Below are 21,610 nucleotides of genomic sequence, written 5' to 3' on the forward strand. Positions count from 1 at the left end.
GGGTGATGCAGAATTATAGAAGATTTCCGTCATTGCAGAAGCTTCTACAGGATGGAAAAACTGGAGGATTTCAGTAGAAGAATTCAGATACGGGGTCTAATTAGTGCAAGTTCCTGTCTGCTTCTCCGTGAATCTGCTTCCTTATGAAGTGAAGAACTGGCCCAATTTAGAAGCTTCCTTGCACAATTCTTTATTGTTAACATAAAGAAATGACAAACCTCTTAGCCAGCAATTTCCTCTAACAATGGTTTTACCTGAACTGTGGACTACTTAATAGGTCTTAGGTGCCTCATAAGACGTAAAACTTCATGAGATACGTGTGGGAAGGGCAGCTTGTATATTGGTGATTGGTAAGTGGTGCAGAGTTAAAACAAAGCAAACAATGCATTGAACAAGACTAGTAAGAAATACAGCAATATATTAGCAATGTTTGCATTTGAGTGGTGGGATTACAGGAATTTTCTGGCCCAGCATTGACTCTATTTTCCAAATGTATATCTTTAATAAGGAATACATCTTCAAAGCCTACATGACTGATGTAACCACTTTACCCCCTCACCAGCGTTGTGACAGAATTTTCAGTTATCAAAAAAATTCTACTTATTTTGGTTCTAGTTCAATGCCTACCATTAATCAGCCAGATACACTGGCTCAAGTCAAATGAGATGACATAGGTGAAGTGCAAAAGCCAAGAATTGTGCATTCCCTGCTGTGGCCCTGGAGCAGCCTGTGTCCCCTGATGCCACTTGATAACTGCCCGCTCATCCCCTCCCTGCTAGACGTTGCAGGTGAGTGCTGAGCCTCCTTGGCTGTCACCAGCGCCAGGCACAGAGAGCAGACCTACTGACCAAATGACTTAGGTGCACCTTGGTGTGCTGATCTGAGCCTTGGCTTCATCTTATTTTCTCTTCACTCACCAACTCTACTCAACCTCCTTCATTTACTTTGCCTCCTCATGGTACTGGTGGAAGGTGATGCAAAGCCTTTTTGTAAAGACATTATGGCCGTCATTATGTTAAAGATGTTTCCTTGTCTGCAGGAGTTATGGATGCCCATATTAAAATCCCATGGCTATGCCCACCTGCCCCTGCTCCTGCAATGAGCCCAGCAGGTTCTCAGTGCTTCTAGAGCAGGAGCCTCCCCCAGGGAGCCTCCCCAGGCCTCTTAACCCACCCACAGGGAAAGCGCTGCAAGGGCAAATCCAGGAATGCACAGCACCCCAGCTCCTCTGTGGGAGCCTCCTTGGATATGGATGGTCTTCCCCTAATTCCCAGGGACCTCCAGGGCAGCTCTGAGGGGAACAAGACCAGAAACAGTCCACAGAAAGCAAGCTCACAGCTTACCTGAATCCTGATGGCTATGCTTCAGGTAAGTGGGGTCCAGTCTAAAGGCTCCCGTTAAGTCTGATCTCTTTTTCACCCTGGTTTTAGAGAACAAATGATAGGGCTGATAACCAAGCACCCTAGACTGGACCACCTCTCTCCTCCCCCGGCCTGCCTCAGCTCAGGCATCTGCTTCCGGCCCTGCCCTAAACACCACTCTGCCTTCATGGCCCTGTCTCTGCTCCAAGTACCTGGGAGTCTTAGAATAAAAAACAAAGATTTGGTCTTTGTTGCCGGTTCCTGGCACACAGCTCCTAAAACCCTTCAGATCTCCCAGTGATAAGAGTGTGTTTTGCACGTTAATAAGATAGCTGGGAGCTGGGGTCTCCTCGATGGCTTCCAATCTCCAGGGAGGGTAGGGGCTGGTGATGAGTTGGCCAGTGATTTAAGCAATCATCCCTGCTGAATGAAACTCCATTAAAAACTCCTAAGTGGCCGGGTTGGAGAGCTCCGGGTTGGTAAATGTTTCACGATGCTGGGATGGTGTCATACACAGAGAGGGCACGGAAGCCACATGACCTACCACCCCACTTGTACTTTGTCCTGTGCATTTCTTCGTTTGTACTCTTTATAACCTGTAAACCTAAGTAAAATGCTTTTTTGAATTCTGTGAGTTGTTCTAGTAAGTTACTGAACCTGGGGCAGGGGTTATGGGAACCCCCCTGACTTTGTAGCCATGGTGGACAGAACTGTGGGTAACCTGGAGACCCAACGCTGTGCCTGGCATCTGAAGTGGGGGCAGGCTGGTGGGACTGAGCTCTTAATTCTGTGGAGTCTGACGCTACCTCTAGGTAGTTACAGTCAGAATAGGAGTGAGTTTAGGATACCCAGCTGGTGTCTGCAGAGTTGGAGAATTAGTGTCAAGAGGGAAAACCACAGAGGTTAGCATTTGCTCCTCTCTCTTTCCAGGGACAGTACAGTGCCTGGCCTTGCTGTCATCAGTAAGTGTGTGTGGGGTGAAAATCCTGAGGGCTAATAAGTGAAAGGCCAGGATGCCCTGGGCTACAGACAGGGGTCCCCTTTCACCTGTCTGCACACAGAGCACTCACACTGGTAGTCATTCTGCAGAACTCAGACCCAAACTCTCACTGGACAGGCCTTTGAAGGGCCTGTGCTTTATGGTAATTGCCATTGCTCCGCTTCATTGGCAGTGTGGTGACACCATCACAAAGCAATTTTGTGGCAAATAAAGTATCCTAAGGGCAAACTAGAGAAGAAATGTTAATCTGACAGTAGCTTGGGCTTGAAAACAAATAAAATGTGAGAGTCTCTGAAAGAGAACCCAGTGAGCATGAAATAGGATGCTGGGATGTGGCTTACCAAGGAAGTAAGAGAGAGGCTGGATTGATCTATAAAAGATCATTGAGCCTTTATTTTTTTTTAAGGTTAAAGACAGACAAAGTCAGTAGGAATAATAAGCTGTCTAGTGTATATTCTCTCTTTGACTTGTAGAAGAAAATTGATTGCACCTAATTTTGTGTGTGTATGGGAATTTTCTTGCATCATAGGCATTTTATGGGAAGTCACTGGTTTGGGGAGGGGAGGCCCTTTGGGTCTCTCTGCATTAGAGAAAGCTCTGTGCCTAGCCTTAAAGAGAGAAGACCAAGAGGGATGTGAATATCTATGGCTATCAGTAGAACTCTGCCCTTTGTCCACAAAGACCATTCTTCCCCTTCTCATTCTCAGCAGGGACCTTTCAGATGTTTTTTTAATTTAAAAAATGTTGCACTTATTAAAGCCATACAAGAGATGTAAAGAATAAATCACTACCCCTTGCTTATGAAGCAAAACTTAAATTATAAGTATTAATAAAAGTTAAATATCCCTGTCCCTCACCTGCTTCCTCTCCCTGTCCCACACAAGAGGCCTCAAGGCTGCAATTGGGTTCCTACTCTTATGTAGTTCTACAAAATTTTCTCTTCAAATCCCTAAGCAATCTATATTATTTTGCACACTGCCAAACATACTGTAACATAAACTTAAATTATCATAAATGTTGTAATTCCATGTATGTTTCTATAGTTTGCTTTCTTACCCAAAAATAGACCTATGAGTTTATCATAAATGTTATAATTCCATGTATGTTTCTATAATTTGCTTTCTTACCCAAAAATAGACCTATGAGTTTCACATTCATTCATGCACAGAGCTCTTGCTCACTCATTTGTATGACCTCATGGGATTTTAGTGCAGGCACATATCTCAATCCATTCATTCTATCATTTCCCATTTATTGATAGACAAACTACACTGCTGTGGACATGGGACCATCCCCGCGCATACTCCTGGAGCCCCTAGTGGCAGCGCCCATCGGCCATGCATTTGCCAATGGACTAGCACAAGATGAGCTATGTTAAGGCTGGAAGAAAGCATCTATCTATGACCCTACTCAATAGCTCCAAATCAGTCTCCACAACAGTTGTGCCGTCTGTGAGCTCCTCTTCCACATCCTGGTCAACCTTTAGTATAAAGAGACTATTGTAAACAACATATAGTGTTTCACTGGGATTTCAATTTACATTTCTGATTACTAAGGAGGGTGAGTAACTTCACATTTATTAAACATATCTGTTTCCTCCTTGATAAAGAATGTTTTATTCATTTTTCTGTTAGATTGCTTATTTTGTCATATTGGATTGCAACAATTCTGTAAATATTAGAAGCCCTAATTGGAATATGTGGGTCTGTTTCTGGCTCTCTCTTCTAATCTGCTCTACCCATCTGTGCCCGTGCTGGTGCTACATGAGTTCAGTCATGGTTGCTTTACACACACACATTGATATTTAAGGAGGCAACTTTCTCACTATATTTTTTTTCACAATTCTCTTGACCATTCTTGGCCCATATAAGTATTATGCCAGGATATTTATTAGAATTGTGCTGAGGTCTAATATCGAGTCTTCCTCTTCATGAACATATCATTCTACTTAGTTAGGACTTCTTTAATGACTTCCAAAAAATTGTAGAATTTTCTCCATATAAATCTGAGCAGGTTTTGATATGTTTGTTCATAGTAAACTTGTATCTTTTCTTGCTATTATAAAGAGGATTCCTTTTGTAAAAATTACACATACTGTTTAATGTAGATGTAAAAAAAATGCAACCTTAAAAATGTTAATGTATGTAGACATCTTGTTGGGTTCTTTTATTAATAATACTTTGAGGATTCCCTTTTTATTGAGGTTACATCATCTGACAATGAGAGTTTTATGTCTTCCATTCTGATCCTTACACGTTTACTTCTTTATCTTTTTTGTTTTTTGTTTTTTGCTTTTTTTCACTATGGAGGTTAGGAAAGTCCAATGTTGGATAGAAGTGGAGATTATGGGAATCTTCATATTTTTCTGATTTTAAAGGGAGTGCTTCTAATATTTCACCGTTAAGTATCGGTTCACTATGTTTTTTGGTAGTTACCTTTTATCAGATTAAGAAAGTTATCTGCTGTTACAATTTTACTAAGACATTTTGTCCTGAAATGTTATTGACTTTTATCTAATGCTTTTTCTGCATCTAATGTGATAACTTCTTTTCTCCTTCACTGTTAACATGGTGACTGGCACTTTAAAAATCTTCTACTATTAAACCATCCTGGCATATCCAGATTACACACAGTTTGGTCATGGTATACTATATTTTTAAAAATCACATTAGATTTTTTATTTGCTGATGTTTAACTTAGAATTTTTACATTTAAGTTTGTGAGATTGTTTTATAGTTTTTCTGTCTCAGCTTCTCATCTGGTTTTAGAATCAAATTTAGACCGGCTTCATGATATAAGAGGCAGTGTGGCCTCTTTGCTGTTCTCTGTGAATTATACTTATGATTGCACTGTAAGTTCCCTGCAGTTTAGGATACTCACTGTTTAAGAATTTGGGTATTTCTGTTGTAAGAAAATTTAACTATTGATATGTTGTATTAGCAATAATATTTTTCAGGTTTTCTATTTACTCTTGAGCCAGTGTTTTGTTGCAGTTATTGTATATATGTGTTTGTGGGTGATTCTTGGCTTGATGTTACTCATAATGCTCCCTTACTATTTTTGGAAATCTCTGAAGTATCTATAATTGTGCCATTGTATTTTCTACTAAAGGTTATCTGTGTCTTCTCTTTATTTTTGACCTATCTTTCCAGAGATTGTTTATGTAATTAGGCAGGCCAACTACCAACATCTGGCTTTGTCGATCCTTTCTGCTGGGTCTTTTTTGTGTATTTTGTTACATTTCTTAATTCTTATTGTTTTCTTCCTTTTACTTTTTGGAGGTTTATTTTGTTGCTGCTTTCCAGCTTAATTTTGATACTTAGCTTACGATTTTCTGGCTTTCCTCTTTTCAATTGACGTCTGTTTTGTAGGTGCTGCTTTAGCTGTGTGTGGCAAGTTATATTGCATCTTTCTTTTCATTCAGTTCTCAGTATTTGCAGTTTCCCATTATACTTTATTCATTGGCCCATGTTTCTAATGGGCCCGTGGTAGTCGCCTCTTCCATATTTAGGTACTAAATTTGCGTTTATTGGTAAGAGTTAATGGATATTATAAAGAGAAAGAATTTTATGGAAACAGATGTGTATGTGTACTTGAGGACATACATGGGTGTGTGCGCGTGCATGCGCGCGCACACACACACACACACACACAGAGAAACATGCTTTTGTGGCACCAAAGTCACCTCACATGGTGACCTCACTTTCATGAGCCTCTTGGTGAGGAAAGTCTCTCTCAAACCAGACACAGTCCTAGGAGATCAGGAAAAGGACCCCTGTGTTGGGTTGAAAGACTGGCTTCTTAAATTTTCTTTTAAAAAAAATCTACAACACTACATAGTGCTCCCTGAATGAGCACTTACATGACCTCCTGGTCCCAATAACATCTATAAAAAATTCAAGATACTAAAGGGTTCCCAGACCTAAGTGCAAAGAATCCAAACAGATAAGTAGAAAACTATCCACTAAGACTTTTAAAACAAGTTCTAGAATCAAGTCTCAACAATTACTAGAATGATTAAAATTGTTTCAAAGAAATAAAATTTTTAAAAATCTCCCAATGTAACAGAAGTATACAAACACTATAAAATAATTTACGGCAAAATTTAACATTTTGGAAAAAAAACAGGCCATCTTTCAAATGTGGATAATATATGCCTTTTGTGTGTATGGAATTTGAGTCTTTCTTTGGAGATCTGACATTAAACAGGCAATAAGCTCTGGACAGAATGGCTCACACTTACAGATAAAAGATTCAAAATACCAAATGGAGAATAAAAAGCTTATGACCAGAATAATGAATTCATTATAAAACATATTTACTATGCTTATAATGATTGTCAGTTTCAGAAACTTCAATTATTTTGTCTATTTCAGTATTTAAAGAGTACAACCAAAGTGTTTATGTTAAATTATGGACTAACCATCGGTACAATTTAATTAAACAAAAGAGAAACACTTCTAATTTTAAAGAATACAAAGAAACCAGTGAAAGCAATAAAAAAAAATCCATTTATGTGTTGTTTACTGAATTAGTGAAATTTTAAAAGACACTTTAAAAATTCACCACTTAGGATTTTTTTGCTTAAATTCTTAGGAATCTAAAGGAATATTTATCCTTTTGTGAATTCTGGTTCTTACAAGTGTCCTTATTATCTGTATTCTATTGTGTTAAGGTAGATCACATGACTGTAATCTTCTCTTAGACTGTCAAAATATTTGTATTTATTTCATGATATCTGGGCAGTGCAAAAAACCCTCTGAGTAGAGATTCTCAGCCCTCACTCTCCCCACTCCCCGTCTCCACGTTACAAGGCACCATTCGCAAACAGGCAGGGGAAGCCAACCTCGACCAAGCATGATCAGTGGATAATAATATTGTCCCCAAAAAACCTTATGAACAGAATAATGAATTCATTATGAAGTGTACTTGCTGTGCTTGCAGTGGTTGCCAGTTTAATGTAATGGTGTCTAGAGGAAGGGATGCTGTGGTCCACCTACTTGTCTTTTGCTCTGAGGCTGTATATCCTGGGCTAAAATTCAGGACTGCTTCCAGTGTTTACAGTGAAAACCAAGTCAGTGACAGCTAGAACAAAAGTGACCCTGATTTTGGCTCATTTACACCAAAAAACAGCTCTCATTCTCCAGCTTCTATATCCATGAGAAATGATCCCAGTGTGTTCTATGTGCATCCTTTTGCTTGTATGTGTGTTTGTAAAACGTAGGTTGCTTTGCATGCATGCACTCTTGGTTTGCATACTGTGAGATACAGCACAGGCCACTGTGTCAGCAAGGCAATGTGAAGACTATCCACTGTGGAATGAAAAAAATAAAATTCTTTGGTGGTAAGAAAAATGAGGGAAAAACGGGGACGTGGGTGTTTGGGTATAGTGAGATCAAATGAAAATATAACTTTCATACGAATCAAATAAACACATCAGTAATCAGATGATCATTAAGATTGTGGAGTTTAAAATAAGCTGATCTGGTTTAAAACCTTAGATATAAGGCTTATGGCTCTAACTAGTGATTTCTTGTGAGTGCCGTTATGGACCAAATTACGTGCCCCTTCCTCTGCATTCGTATGTTGCAGTTTCAACTCTCAGGACCTCAGAATGTGACTGACTGACGATAAGGCCTTTAAGAGGTGATTTAGTAAAATGAGGTCATACAGTGTGGACTTTGAAAGGCAAATAAAAACCTGGGACCCCAATTCACTCTGCCAAAAGGAAAAATTAAGCTCAAAGCTGAGTCATGCAAGGAGTTGCCTTTCTGTTTGTTCCTAAGTAGAGCGCTACAGCTAAAAGGTTAAATGTCTCCACAGGTAACTACTCTAAGTTCATGGTATCTTGTTGTAAAGTGCCATTTTACTGAGTGGGAGATGAATACATAATTGACTATTTCCCTACCTGCTCCTTTTCTCTTGCAACACGTGGATTACCATACCCTCCCTCTTTCCCTCCAGACTACTTTAATAGTCTAAAGTAGGAAAAAGAACATTTTTGAAAACAGGCAAATGAAAAATTTTAAATATATAAGATCTGCCTTTGTCTGGGTCTATTATGTCTATACGTTCGTATGTGTCATGTGGAAATAATATTTCACTACCAATTAAATGAAAGAGTTCTAATTAATTGGCCTAAAGAAAAGTTAAGTTTTTGTCTGACTAATAGCAACTAGCTCAGAGGCTTTTCAGTTCATGTAGTTTTAGTAATCTTTGGTAAGTTTAATCTGGTAAATTTAGTCTCAAAACTCTCTCCAGTAATTTGAAAACTTAAAGTCATGTTATATTAAATTAAGTAATCGTTGATTTTTCACTGAGACTGAGAATTAGGGTTAGTAGTATATAGTAAGGTATTTTTGGTAAAGTTTATAAAAAACGTGAGGACATGTTTTTTACTTAAGAAAATATATTTCTCTAGTTTAGAGGACCTTTCTACTGGCATTGAGATAAAAACCACTGTTTCTATCCAACCGTTTTTTGGTAAACTGATGAGTCTGTATTGATACATTGTGGCTAGAGTTCTGAAGTAAAAGCTATAGGATCTTTATTTGCATGACTGTTTGTGTGCTTAGGTGTGTTTATGTATATATACATGCGTTTTGTTATGTGTTGTGGCCACAAGGTACCAAATTGGCTTAAAAATAAAGGAGAACTCATAAATTTAGTAAATAATCCAAATGCTTTTCAAGTTCACATGACTTGAATTAATTTTTAACAAATAAGCTGGCTTTAAAATTATTGGCAAAATAAAATTAGAAAGCCTTAAGAACTGTCAACACATATTATTGTTTAGATTTATTGGTCAAGTAGTTTTATATTTATCTTTGCTGAATAGTATAAGGTGTCAATATTTGGAATGAGGGTTATAAAGCCATAAATGCAGCCCAAAAGAGAATCATCTTTGTGTAATTTTTGGTAAGTAAGGCATTTAATATTGTTGGTTTAATAGCAAACAGTTAATCCTGAATTATTTGGCAAAAAGAAAAAACAAACACATTTATTTAACCTTAAGTATTTTACATTGGTAAACACCTGAAATTCATAGCCTATAAAATTGGTTAGGAAGGAAATAACTTTAAATGATGACCATCAGTTTTTATAAGTAATCTATTAAAAAATGAATTAGATAAATGTAATAGAACAAATGCTTGTTAAAAAAAAACTTGACATATAATTTAGAACCTAAAGTTACATTAAACAAAATAATAGATATTGCTTAAATGTCTGGGTCATTTCCAATTTAAAAAAAAAAAATTATAGGAAAATGTTTTTCTAAAAAACAATGTGTTCTTATTAAAAAGAAATAATTGTTGTCTAATTCAAAGATTATTTAAAGGTCATTCTAAAACAAGGTAAAAGGAACCAGTAAATACAAAAGATGCAAAAAATGTTATAAATATGTAAGAAAGATTAAAAGGAAAATAATTCCACATGACAAAAATATTGTATGATAATTTTTTTGTCCTAAAATAAAATCACTGGTTATTTTAAAAAGAGGGTATTTAGGATAATACAGAAACTCCAAGTATTCAATAAATGGTTTGTGTAAGTCATAATAAGGTTTATAAAAAGAGAATTTATGAAAAAATGTTTGTGATCAAGTTGACTATAATTAGAAAAAATTATTTATAATAGTCTTTCTAGAAATTGGGTTTTGATACTAAAAATACACTGATAAACTAAAAAATTGGTTAGAACAACTAAATTTTCTTAAGGTACTGATTTATTCTTAATAAAATTATAAGACATTTTAATTTTCATAAACCAAAATTTCAACTTTAATTTCATCTCACTGTTCTCAGCTTTCTCTCCCCTTCAAGAGAGCCTGAGGTAGTAACTCTTTCAACTTTTTATCAGATCCTTTAATTTTTTCCCCTCTGGTTCTGACTGACATTGTGGGCTGATTTAAAAATATATTTTATCTTAAAGGTCTAAAGTGAATGGTTTTCTATGTTTGTTTGTTTGTTTTTGAGATGGAGTCTTGCTCTGTCACCCAGGCTGGAGTGCAGTGCCACCATCTCAGCTCACTGCATCCTCTGCTTCCTGGGTGCCAGAGATTCTTGTGCCTCAGCCTCCAGGGTAGCCGGGATTACAGACACACACCACCACGTCTGGCTAATTTTTGTATTTGTAGTAGAGATGGGGTTTCACCATGTTGGCCAGGCTGGTCTCAAAGTCCTGATCTCACGCGATCCTCCCACCTTGGCCTCCCAAAGTGCTGGGATTACAGGCATGAGCCACCACACCCAGCCTAAAGCAAATGCTTTCTTCCTATATTATTCTCTAAATTCTTCTATGAAATAGAAAACTTTCACTTATGACACAGAATGCATTCTTCCTATGCCTAACTAAAGTCCTACGAAAACTGGGATTTAAAAAATTAAGGTTATTACATCCACGTAACTTTATGTATTGCTTCTAAAGTCATTGTACTGTTACCGGACTTTGACTCCTGAGTCTAAAACAGACACCAAGTCCAGCTAAATCTTAAACACTGACAACAGTTAAAAGTCTCATCTTCAGACTGAGGAGAAAATGACAATCAAAATAAACTGTGTGAGACACAGGGTCAGAAATTAAAACTATTCAACCCCTCTAGGCCCAGGGACTATCACAGAAGAGGTGGACCATAAGATTGAAAGAGCTGATCTTGAGAGAGAAAATTAGTTTAGTTTCTCTATAAATTAAATGCTAATGTCAAAGGCACGCTAATATCAAAGGCACACCAATATCAAAGGCCCACTAATATCAAAGGCACACTGATGCAAGACCAGCATCTGTGTCCGTATGCCAGATTAACAAGGTTTTCTTGGAACATTAACCCATTCTTTAATTAAAAAATTATAAAAGGTTATAAAAAGATGTATGGAAATTATAAATTTTAGTCAAGATGGTTAAAATTTAAAAGATTTGTTTATAAAATTTGAGAGACAAGTTTAATTAGCCTGATACTGTCTTTATTAGAGTTTATTGTTTAGAAAAGCAAGTCTCTTCTCTCAAAGAATAAAGGTGTTTCCCTTTTTTGTGAATCTTTGAGTTATCACTTTGGCTAAACGAATGACTTATTTTATAATGACCTGTGTGTGGTCCTGTTCTGTCACTGGTTATTTTACCAAGGCTTTGATTGGAATGACATTTTCAGATTGCCTTGAGAAAATAAGGGTGACCTACAAAGCTAATAAAAGCCCCTTAGAAAAACTGGCCCCATACCTTGTCCTTTACAGGGTCCTGACCTGTGGTAAGTAAAAAATGTCACTTTCTAACAGGGCTAGGAAACTTAAGTTTTCCTGGGACCTTGAAAAGAGAAGAATTCCGAATTCAACCAGTTCACACAGGTATCTATAGGCACAGAAAAATCCTTGGCTGGGACTGAGGCTTTTAAAAAGGTCTAAATCAGCTGGGCATGGTGGCTCATGCCTATAATCTCAGCACTTTGGGAGGCAGAGGTGGGTGTATCATGAGGTGGGTGGATCATGAGGTCAGGAGATCGAGACCATTCTGGCTAACATGGTGAAACCCCATCTCTACTAAAAACACAAAAAATTAGCCAGGCATGGTGGTGGGCGCCTGTAGTTCCAGCTGCTCGGGAGGCTGAGGCAGGAGAATCGCTTGAACCCGGGAGGTGGAGGTTGCAGTGAACTGAGATCATGCCACTGAGCCAAGATCATGCCACTGCACTTCAGCCTGGACAACAGAGGGAGATTCTGTCTCAACAACAACAACAACAACAAAAGGTCTAAATCTTAGATTATTTATGAAAAGGTTCCAACAAAACCAATTTTAAAAAACAAACAAACAAACAAAAAGAGTGAGAGAGCAAACCTATATAGCAAATGTTTATTCTTGCTGAACTTTATTCAAATAAGCAAGCCAATCATAATAGAACTAAAACTTATTTTACAAATAAATTAGCCCTGTTATAATTTTGTATTTAATAAAATTGGGGAACTGGAAAGAGAAAAATTATGTTTCAAAATAAACTATAGTACATCTGTAATTAGATTCTAGCCTTGCCTAATGTTTGTCCGTTTTTATTACTTTCTACAGTTTGGACTGAATTCTAAAATTTTTCCTGGCTACAATTCTCCAAAATAATGTCGTCAGGTTTTTTTTTCCCCTTCTTTCTTTTCCTTTTTAATCACGATTTGAAATCTCTAAATATGAAGCTATGCTTTTCTTAAAGCCCTGTAAACTGAAGCTAGACAACGTCAACTTTGGAAGAAAATAGCAAGAACTTATTTATATACGTAAACCACTTGCATACCTGCCTACTGACATAGGGACTTCAGAGTAATACAGCTTATATCAGTTTTCCAGGACTGTTCTCCCTTTATGTTTGTTGGGGTTTTTTCTCTCTCTCTTCCTCCACCTATTTTATTTCTTCATGGGTCGTGAGATGACAACCAGCGAAAAATGAGCTTTCCTAACAACGTGGGACTTATCTCTCTAGAAATAAACTGTCTTAATCACAAGAGGCTGGATAAAACCCAAGGCTAGAGAAGCATTTTCTTCTAAAATGCATTTTCTGCAACACTTTTTTAAAAAGGGGAGGGGGAGAAATGTGAATGGAAAATAAAAACTCGGTGCCTCAATTTTCTATGCCAAAGGAAAAAAAAAAAAAAAAAAAAAAAAAAAAAAAAAACCTGGACGCTATCATGCAAGAAGATACCTTTCCCTTCGTGCCGAAGGAGAAAGCTACAGATAAAAGGTTAAATATCTCTATGGGTAGCTACTCTATGCTCACCTAATGTTATAAAAAAAAGCTGATTTACTGAGCATGAAGACAAATACATCATTGACTATTCCCCTACCTGCTCCTTTCCTCTCACAACACGTGAATTCAGTAATGTGACCCTACACTCCCTCTTTCCCCTCCAGCCTGCCTTCCCCTTTAAATACTGATGGCCTCAAAATCATCTTTGGAGAAAGACACAGACCACACCCTGTTTCTGTGATTTCATGTTTATTCTTCCAGGAATGTCCCTAACCTTAGCAAAATAAATATCCAAATTGATTGAGACCTGTCTCACATACTTTTTGGTTAACAGGCCCTAATCCAATGTGACTGGTGTCCTTATAAGAAGAGGAAATTTTGACATTTTGACACAGATAAACAGAAGGAAGACCATGTGAGGACAGGGAGAACACAGCCATCTGCAAGCCCAGGAGAAAGGCCTCAGAAGAAACCAGCCTGCTGATGGCTTTATCTCGGACCTCTGGCCTCTGGGACTGAAAGAAATCATCTCTTGTTTAAGCCACTTGTCCGTGGTACTTTGTTAAGCCAGCCCTGGCCAACTAATGCAGGCATGGTGCCCCCAAACAGTAAAGACCAGCAATTTCTGTGTTAAAACACAAATCCTTCAAAAATCAGAATTCATCCATCAACATTCATGCCATTTTTATAGTGTCATGGGACAAAACCTTGGGTTTAGGCGAGATCTGATTTTTCCAGGTACACGACACCTCACCAAATGATTTGACCCCTGTTCTGTCGAGAACGCACCGTCTCAAGAGAGAAACAGCACAGTCGCTATTGTAATTTAAAAACGTATTTTGTAGCCTTTCAAGCCCATAGGAAGGTAAGAGGCTCCTCAAGTATTGCAACCACCCCGCCCCACCACTGCCTCCCACCCCAGAGGATGGGAACTAACTTCATCGCCTTTCTCTCTTGGCACACTTCCAGACACCACAGGCCCCTCTTGTGTCTTAGGGCTTACGTGTAATTCCTTCTCCAGGCTAATCACCCTCTGTCCTCTCTCCCTTTTCCAAATGGCCTGGCCTCGTTCCTGTGTGTCCTGTGTCTCCTCCCTACATCACCTCCACTTTGTCAAATTTCCCCTCACAGGCTGGTGGCTGAACTGAACCCCAAGTGCCGGGAGGAGCTGTCTGGGACAGATGAGCGCACAGCCGCCAGCTCACTTGCATCAGCTCTGCAGCGTCTGCGGCAGCCTCGGGGCATCAGCTCTGCAGCAGGCACTCCACATCCCGAAAGGCTCGACTCCTTCTCACCACCACACTGACTAAGCAGGTTTTCTCTCAGCCTTAACATAGGCACTAGTTGTCTGCACCTGAGGGCAGGACACTGCATTGATTACACTCTTTCTTATCGTGTGTCAATATTTGCCTCCAAGATTAGGGACCCAAAATATTTCTGGTCCCTGACAGCTTCAGTTTCCTCATCTGTAAAGAGAGCATGGCAATATCTGTGTCCCCCATCACAGGGCTGTCGTGGGGGTCCAGAGAGCTACAAGAGGTTAGGGACTTAGAAGGGAGCCTGGACTTACCTATCTGCAGTCACTAACAGCCTTGTTGATATTACTGTTTTATCCAGGCACTGGGGACAGCCTCAGGGTGCATGAGAACCTCTCTTCCGGACAGCCCCATCAGCCCTTGCCCTGCTCTAGGGTGGTTCTAGGGCTTCCTTTGTGGAAGGCATCTGAGGACGCCTGACCCTTGCAAAACAAAAGCATCCGGGGAGAGCCACTTGTTCCCGCCAGAGCCTGCAGATGCTCTGCCTGGTCCCTCCCAACTCCAGCTCCCTTAGAGAATTTTCCCCACTGACCAAAAACCTCAGCAGAGCGGATTTACATGTCAATCAAAATTACCCCTCGAATAAAGAGACCTCTGGCACACAGTGCAAACTGTCCTCACTGTGTTCCACCTTGGGTGAAAGAGAAAAACACAACCACAAGAATACAAAAGAATACTCACATTCATAAAAACCATGGCTTTCATAAATACTTATTTCAGACAAAATTAAGTCTGAAATGCCCACATACCAACTGGTCTTAAAATTATATAGCAGAAGTTTGGGGGAAAAGACTGACCAAAAAAAATTGATTTGTATACAAGTAAAGGACTAGAAATGTGGTTTGCCTTAAAAAGAAAAAAGAAAGAAAGAAAGAAAAGAGAAAGGGCAAATGGATATTTTGGTGACCTTGAGAGCTGACATTAGTTGTTTTGTATAAAAGCTGCTTTCCTCATGCTTAGGAGGAAAGTGAAAAGTTATTTACTTAATTACATACTGAACAATTTTACAAAGCCTTCTGAAAATTTGGAAAATTTTGCATACTGTACAAAATTCATGCAAATCCTCCTGACCCTATGATCAATCAATCAACTTCTTACATTAAAAAGTTACAGAAACCAGTTTTTAGTGTCCGTGTACCACTGCCCATCATCGTTATTCTTTAAACATTGTGTAGGTGGTGTAATATCACCCACTTTAATGCTTTAGTTCTTTTTCTTATTCTAAATATCACCAAGGTATTATCGTGCTGTTTTTAAGAATTTCCAGGGAAATTCTTAGGACACATGGTTACTATTATTTTTCCTTCACAAATACTTTTTTTTTTTTTTTTTTTTTTTTTTTGAGACAGAGTCTTGTTGTGTCGCCAAGGCTGGAGTGCAGTGGCGTGATCTCGGCTCACTGCAACCTCTGCCTCCCAGGTTCAAGCGATTCTCCTGCCTCAGCCTCCTGAGTAGCTGGGATTACAGGCAGGCACTACCACGTCCAGCTAATTTTTTGTATTTTTAGTAGACATGGGGTTTCAACATGTTGGCCCGGCTGGTCTCGAACTCCTGACCTCAGGTGATCCACTCGTCTCGGCCTCCCAAAGTGCTGGGATTACAGGCATGAGCCACCACACCCGGCCTTAGCAAATACTTTTAAGCATTTGAACTCAGTAGAAGTGTGTACTTGCATTTGTTTTCTGTTAATGCTGGATAAATCAAATTACAGACTGTCTTTTTTAGGCTTCTCATTTCTTATGCCAGTATGTTGCAATGATATTCCCTAGATAAAAGTTTCCAGTGAGTCTAAGAATTAGCAATCATTCCATCAAGGGTTCAGAAATGGCAGCAAGCAGTGAGCTAAGTGACTACTGCACCCCTTTGGCTCTGGCATCTTCCCTGCCAGCTTCTTTCAAATGCACCGTTACCTCAGAAGAGCAGTGGGGACAGGCAACTGACATCTGTGAGCAGGGAAACTTACCACATGGCAGAGCAGTCAAAATTCACCAATAGCCATTTGTGGGGGTTAAAGTTGAATGAATCTGCAAACTGCCAAAGAACAAGAATAAGAAAAAGAAAACATTTTCCTTATAAATGTTTAATTATAAAGAAGATCCCATACATGATAATATAAATTTATGGCACGACTAATCCATAGTGATAGAGGCCAGGTAGGGTTTCCCAGGGGAGTAGTAACTTGCAGTGGGCAGGGGAGTCTTCTGCATTGCTGGAATTGTTCTACTCGATCTGAGTGGTAAGTACATGTATTTAGAATTGATTTGTATGTTTTGCTATATCTAGATTGTACCCCCATAAAATGGAACAAGAATTTTAAAATTAAAAGTTTATATTCCCAAATGAAAAGCACTTTCAAATTTACATAATCTAGTGTGACATAAAATGTATCTATATTATATTTTAAATTACTGAATATTTGGAAAAATCAGAATTGTCCTTCACAAGTACAATGTACAGGAATTGTACTGATTTGGCCTGTGAAATACTTTATGATTGATGTTCCTTCCACTTACTGAGCTAGCAAAGTTCTCACACTACAAGTGTCATGATAAACAGTGGGAAAGAGGAAATTTTATAACTACTCTACAGTAGGTAGGGATAAACCCAGTTTTCATTTAATTGATGGGTTCTTTTGCCAGCATTGCTGTAACATATCAACAATTCTCCCCATTTACCTAAATGTTTCTCTCTCTCTCTCTCTTTTTTTTTTTTTTTTTTTTTGAGCGACAGGGTCTTACTTTGTTGCCCAGGCTGGAGTGCAGTGGCATGAACATGGCTCACTGCAGCCTCAACCTCCCAAGCCCAAGCGATCCTCCTGACTTAGCTTCCTAAGTAGCTGGGACTACAGGCATGTGCCATCACACACAGCTAATTTTTAAAATTTTGTTTGTAGAGACAGGGTGTCTCAATATGTTGCCCAGGCTGATCTCAAAGTCCTGGGCTTAAGCCATCCTCTTGCCTCAGCCTCCCAAAGTACTGGGATTACAGGTGTGAGCCACTGCACCCGACCAGCTCCTTTATTTTTAAAGACAATACTCAAGTTCATTGTATTCCTAACAGCTACAGACTCCCTGGCTGGAAGATCCTGGGTAACAAATGTGAACAACCGGCTCCGGCTGCGTGCATCAGTGTTAGGGGCTACCCTATTTTCAAGGAGAAAATAAGAGTTATCAACCACCAAGAGTGGTAGAGGAGGACACTCTGCATTTTCACTGAGCTGTCATAAATGGTGCTTTCTTTTTCAAATGCATGTCCTGGTTTTCCAAATGCATGTCCTGGTTTGTCATCTGGCTGGTGAATAGGAACAGGGTCCACCTTAATGGCCAGGGATTTGGCCGTGGGGCTAGATTCATAATTGATACTGAAATAAAGGTGGCTGCTGCAGTGAGGCCCCAGTCTGGCTGACTCTCCTACTGGGAAACTTTTCAGTCTTCCCAAGGCCCTAGGGCACCTCCTGTCTACTTGGTTCCAGGGATGTGCACCAAGGAAGCAGCAGAGGCTTGAGGGGCCTCGGGGGGCGTCCTGGGAGACATTTGGTCGGTGGATGACAACCTTCCCCATCAACCCGCTCTGGAGACCCAGGTTCATTTCCTTCTAGGTTTCAATAAAAGTAATTTTGAGAAAGGGACAGGAAATTACAGCAAGTTTCATTTGTTGATAAAAGGAGACAAAAGGTTAAAGAGGGGCTCTGTTTGCTAGGAGTTTTATGAGTTCCCTCCTATGGGGCTGATCTGTTTAAACTTCTCTCATTACCCAGCAGTGATATTTTCCTTCTGCTGATGGAGAGAAAGGCTCTTATCTCTAAGGGCAGGGCCACAACAGGATATTGCAGCCTCCTTATCTGCCCCACTGAGACGCACAGCCCTCAGCTGGGCACGGAAAGGAGCAATAATGCAGGAAAAATGGTAATGACTCATTGTAGAGCGTGAAATCCTGTCTGCTGCTGATAGGGTCTGGCTGGAATGCCCATTGCTGTGGTGCTCTGACAATGAGGCACCCTTCTATGAAAGATGAAACCTCAAGTTGTCAGTTCATGGGGAAGAGAAGAGCAGTGGTAGGAAAAGATCATGAGCCCTAAACCCGATACCCAGAGTTAGAAAAGAGCATCAAACTCAGGCCAGCCTTGGGGAGGGCACATAAATCCCAGAGGATCGCTTAGCCCTTCCTCCTTTGAAACTGTCCCAGGAAAGATATTTCAAATAATGGAGATTATCTCCCTAATACCATGCATTTATATGATACAGAGATTTATTCTTCACTTCCCAGCACCAAACACCCAGCAAACTAGCTACCAGCAATGAACTATGTCAGCTGGGTACTGGCATCACATTATAAGAACTTCTCATATACTATACCCTCTCCCCAATACTTACATAGGTCTTTGGAAGCTCCATTTACCCGCAAGGATCCATCATCTAAGTCCTAGGTTGTATTAAGTACTCAACAAGTAATTATTGAATGAATGAGTGAATGAATGTGATGGAGACATAAACCAGAATACTACTTCATTCATTAGTAGTAAGAGGATTATTCTTTCCAAAGATGGGGCCATTTGTATTCTATACCTCTGGTACCCATTTTTCTGGTATTACAGCATTATGAGAATTCAAAGTTGTAATTAGAATATTGATTAGCAAGTCTGACACGCAAGCAGAGGAAGGTGTCAAGGGAAAGTTTTTCTAAGATATGGTAGAAAATAACAAAAGCACCTAATGCAAGTTCAGTATTTACTGTCTGCCAGGCATTGTTTTTAAGCCCTTAAAACATGATTAACTCATCTACCCCTGACGACAATCCCACACGGGATGTATTCTTATGATATCTATTTTATGGGGCATAGGGAGGATATCTAACTCACCCAAGGGTACACAGCTAGTCCTAAGGATAAATCTAGGATTCAAACAAAGGAGTCTAATGCAGAGAACTGTGCCCTTCATCCTCCATCATACATGGGTGAGGTCTCACGACACCTCCTGCCCCTTGGCAGAAAGCATTTCTTTCTTGGCCAGCGCCACAGCTCCCCTGCTTTGCTACCTCCTTCTCATGAACACACTGCCAAAGACTGCCTCTCAGGACCCTCTATGGCATTGAAAGCTGAGTTCTTGGGGAGGAGAGACTTCCTACCCTATGAGCCACCACCAACAATGAAATCCCACTTGAGTCTGAAATAACACACCACAGTATATCAATAAGGTCATTTCTTTGTGTTAAGTCTGTACCAATTTACATTCTGTTGCTTTTTGGAGAAGCAGAGTATTGGTCAATAATTTTGACTGCTACTTCTCAAAAGAAGCAGGCGTTTCACTTAGCATTAAAGACCATGCTTTACAGTTTCCAGAAGACTGCCTAGGGGCATTTAAATGCACTGGTAGCTTCCCGTTCAATACTGGTTAAAGTGAACACCATGTTCAGACGTGTGGGCAGAACATGACTGTCATATTGAACCAGATTGTATGGAATTGCAGGTTGGTATTTTAAATTACTCTTTTGAGTTTAAGTGCATTAAGTTTTTATTTTATTCCTACTTTCCCACAGTTTTATAAGCTAACATCTATCCTTCTGCTTGGGATTTGTGTAGATTGAAATGGAACTGTAAGTGTCAGGAGTATTTCAGGAGGACAGGCTGCATGACTGGGGAAGGCTCTCAGCCCCTGTTCTGAGGAAGTGGGAATTGGTTCAAACATAACTGGCTAAAACAAACTGCGATAGCGAGAAATTGGATGTCAGCTCCTCATGAAGGGAGAGGTCAAAAACAGAGAGCTGTGGAAACAACCTTGGGGAGAGCGAAGGGTGCACCTACCTCCACTCCATTCAGAAGGTGCCGGAACTCAGGGCAGATGAATGCACTGCCTGCGTAGGCCGCATCGACGTGCAGCCACATGTCTTCCTTGTTGCCTAAAGTCCAGAAGCAACTCGTGAGTCCCCAGACGGATGCCTCACCATGGAGCCTGCCAGCTGACCTCGCCCTGTCTGAGCACCCTTCTTGCGTGGAGCATGCCAACAGTATTTGCTGAACTAATGGCTGAATCCCCAAAAGGCCCCCTCATTTGAAGGCTCGAAAGCTGAGGGCAGTGTGTGTGCTCCTGGTCCCAGACACACACCAGGGAAAATGGAAGCAGCTGCACCCCTTGGTTTTCTCTCCTGACCCTGGCGGCTAAGTGTGACTCCGAGGGACTATTGTGTGACAGCCTCATGTTACTCACCTGCATTTCTCTCCAGGGACACCACCTTTTCCACCCACCTGGAATTCCCTCCCCGGTTCCCTTTGCTAATCCATTCTCAAGTCCTCCCCCAAACATCACCCGAGGGGTTCTGCACACAGTCCACGCTGACCTCTACCTGCCCCACTCCATCCCCACCACCAGGCTAAGTTCTTTATTTTACACCATCTTAGACCATCCCCTGCTCCCTTCATGAACAGGGTTTCTGTTTTCCAACCATACATAGCAGCCTTGTCCTTGTGGGCAGGGGCTGCCTCATTCAGGAGCTGGGAGAGCCACAGGTGTAGCATGCTCCCTCAGTTTTGACAGATCTGGGCTCAACTCCCGCTTCCAGCAGTTCCCCAGCCAAGGGGCCCTATCTGCTTCTCCAAGCCTCACTCTCCTCCCAGGAAGATGGAGATGAAACAGTACCCACAGGCCCAAGGGGTGAGCGAGGGAATATTTACAATGTGCCTGCCAGGACCCCAGCACTGAGCAGGGGCGAAATAAATGTGACTTCCATGGTTGCTGCCTCTCAGCCGTAGGCACCCAGGAGAGTAAGAGTTGAAGGGTGAAAGTCTGCAGAGAGGGCACAAGCCACCCTAGCCTCACAGGGTGGATACCAGTGTCAGGGCACCGTGGGGTAGGTGTCAGGGTCAGCACCTGACCCTGACAGGTAGGGATCCATGGATTCATTGTTCAGTCACCATCCACAGTGCTCATTGTGCAGTGAGGCATGAGACTCTCAGGGGCACTAATTAGTCACAGTCCCAATCAGGAGGGCTCCACCGTGGTGACCTCATGGCCACTGGAAGGCCCCACCTCCAATACCATCACCTTAGATTAGGATTTCAACAAATGGACTTTGGGGTGGACACAAACGTTCAGACTACAGCAAGCTTCAAATTTACACCTATCTTATGATGGGATCTGAGGTTCTTCTCAACCTTACTGCTGATCTGAGCTACAGGGATGGATATCCCATGATTACTGAGTGACTCCTCAGGGAGAAACTC

General features: G+C 40.5%; 1 protein-coding gene across 3 annotated transcripts in view; it reads right to left on the bottom strand.

The window, feature by feature from the left end:
* Positions 1-21,610, bottom strand: part of DDC (dopa decarboxylase) — a 106,681-nt gene that overhangs the window by 17,692 nt on the left and 67,379 nt on the right. For 2 of the 3 annotated variants that reach the window (XM_010357513.2, XM_010357514.1), the window contains exons 8-10: positions 20,195-20,289; positions 16,358-16,425; positions 1,344-1,420 (exon numbers count right to left, since the gene is read on the bottom strand). In XM_010357513.2, coding sequence (XP_010355815.1) covers positions 1,344-1,420; positions 16,358-16,425; positions 20,195-20,289 — 240 coding nt within the window. Of the gene's footprint in view, positions 1-1,343; positions 1,421-14,066; positions 14,433-16,357; positions 16,426-20,194; positions 20,290-21,610 lie in introns of those variants that run through there. The other variant, XM_010357515.1, reaches the window with a different exon arrangement.

Source organism: Rhinopithecus roxellana, chromosome 6 (genome assembly GCF_007565055.1).
Source record: "Rhinopithecus roxellana isolate Shanxi Qingling chromosome 6, ASM756505v1, whole genome shotgun sequence".
In the NCBI taxonomy this organism is placed as follows: Eukaryota; Metazoa; Chordata; class Mammalia; order Primates; family Cercopithecidae; genus Rhinopithecus; species Rhinopithecus roxellana.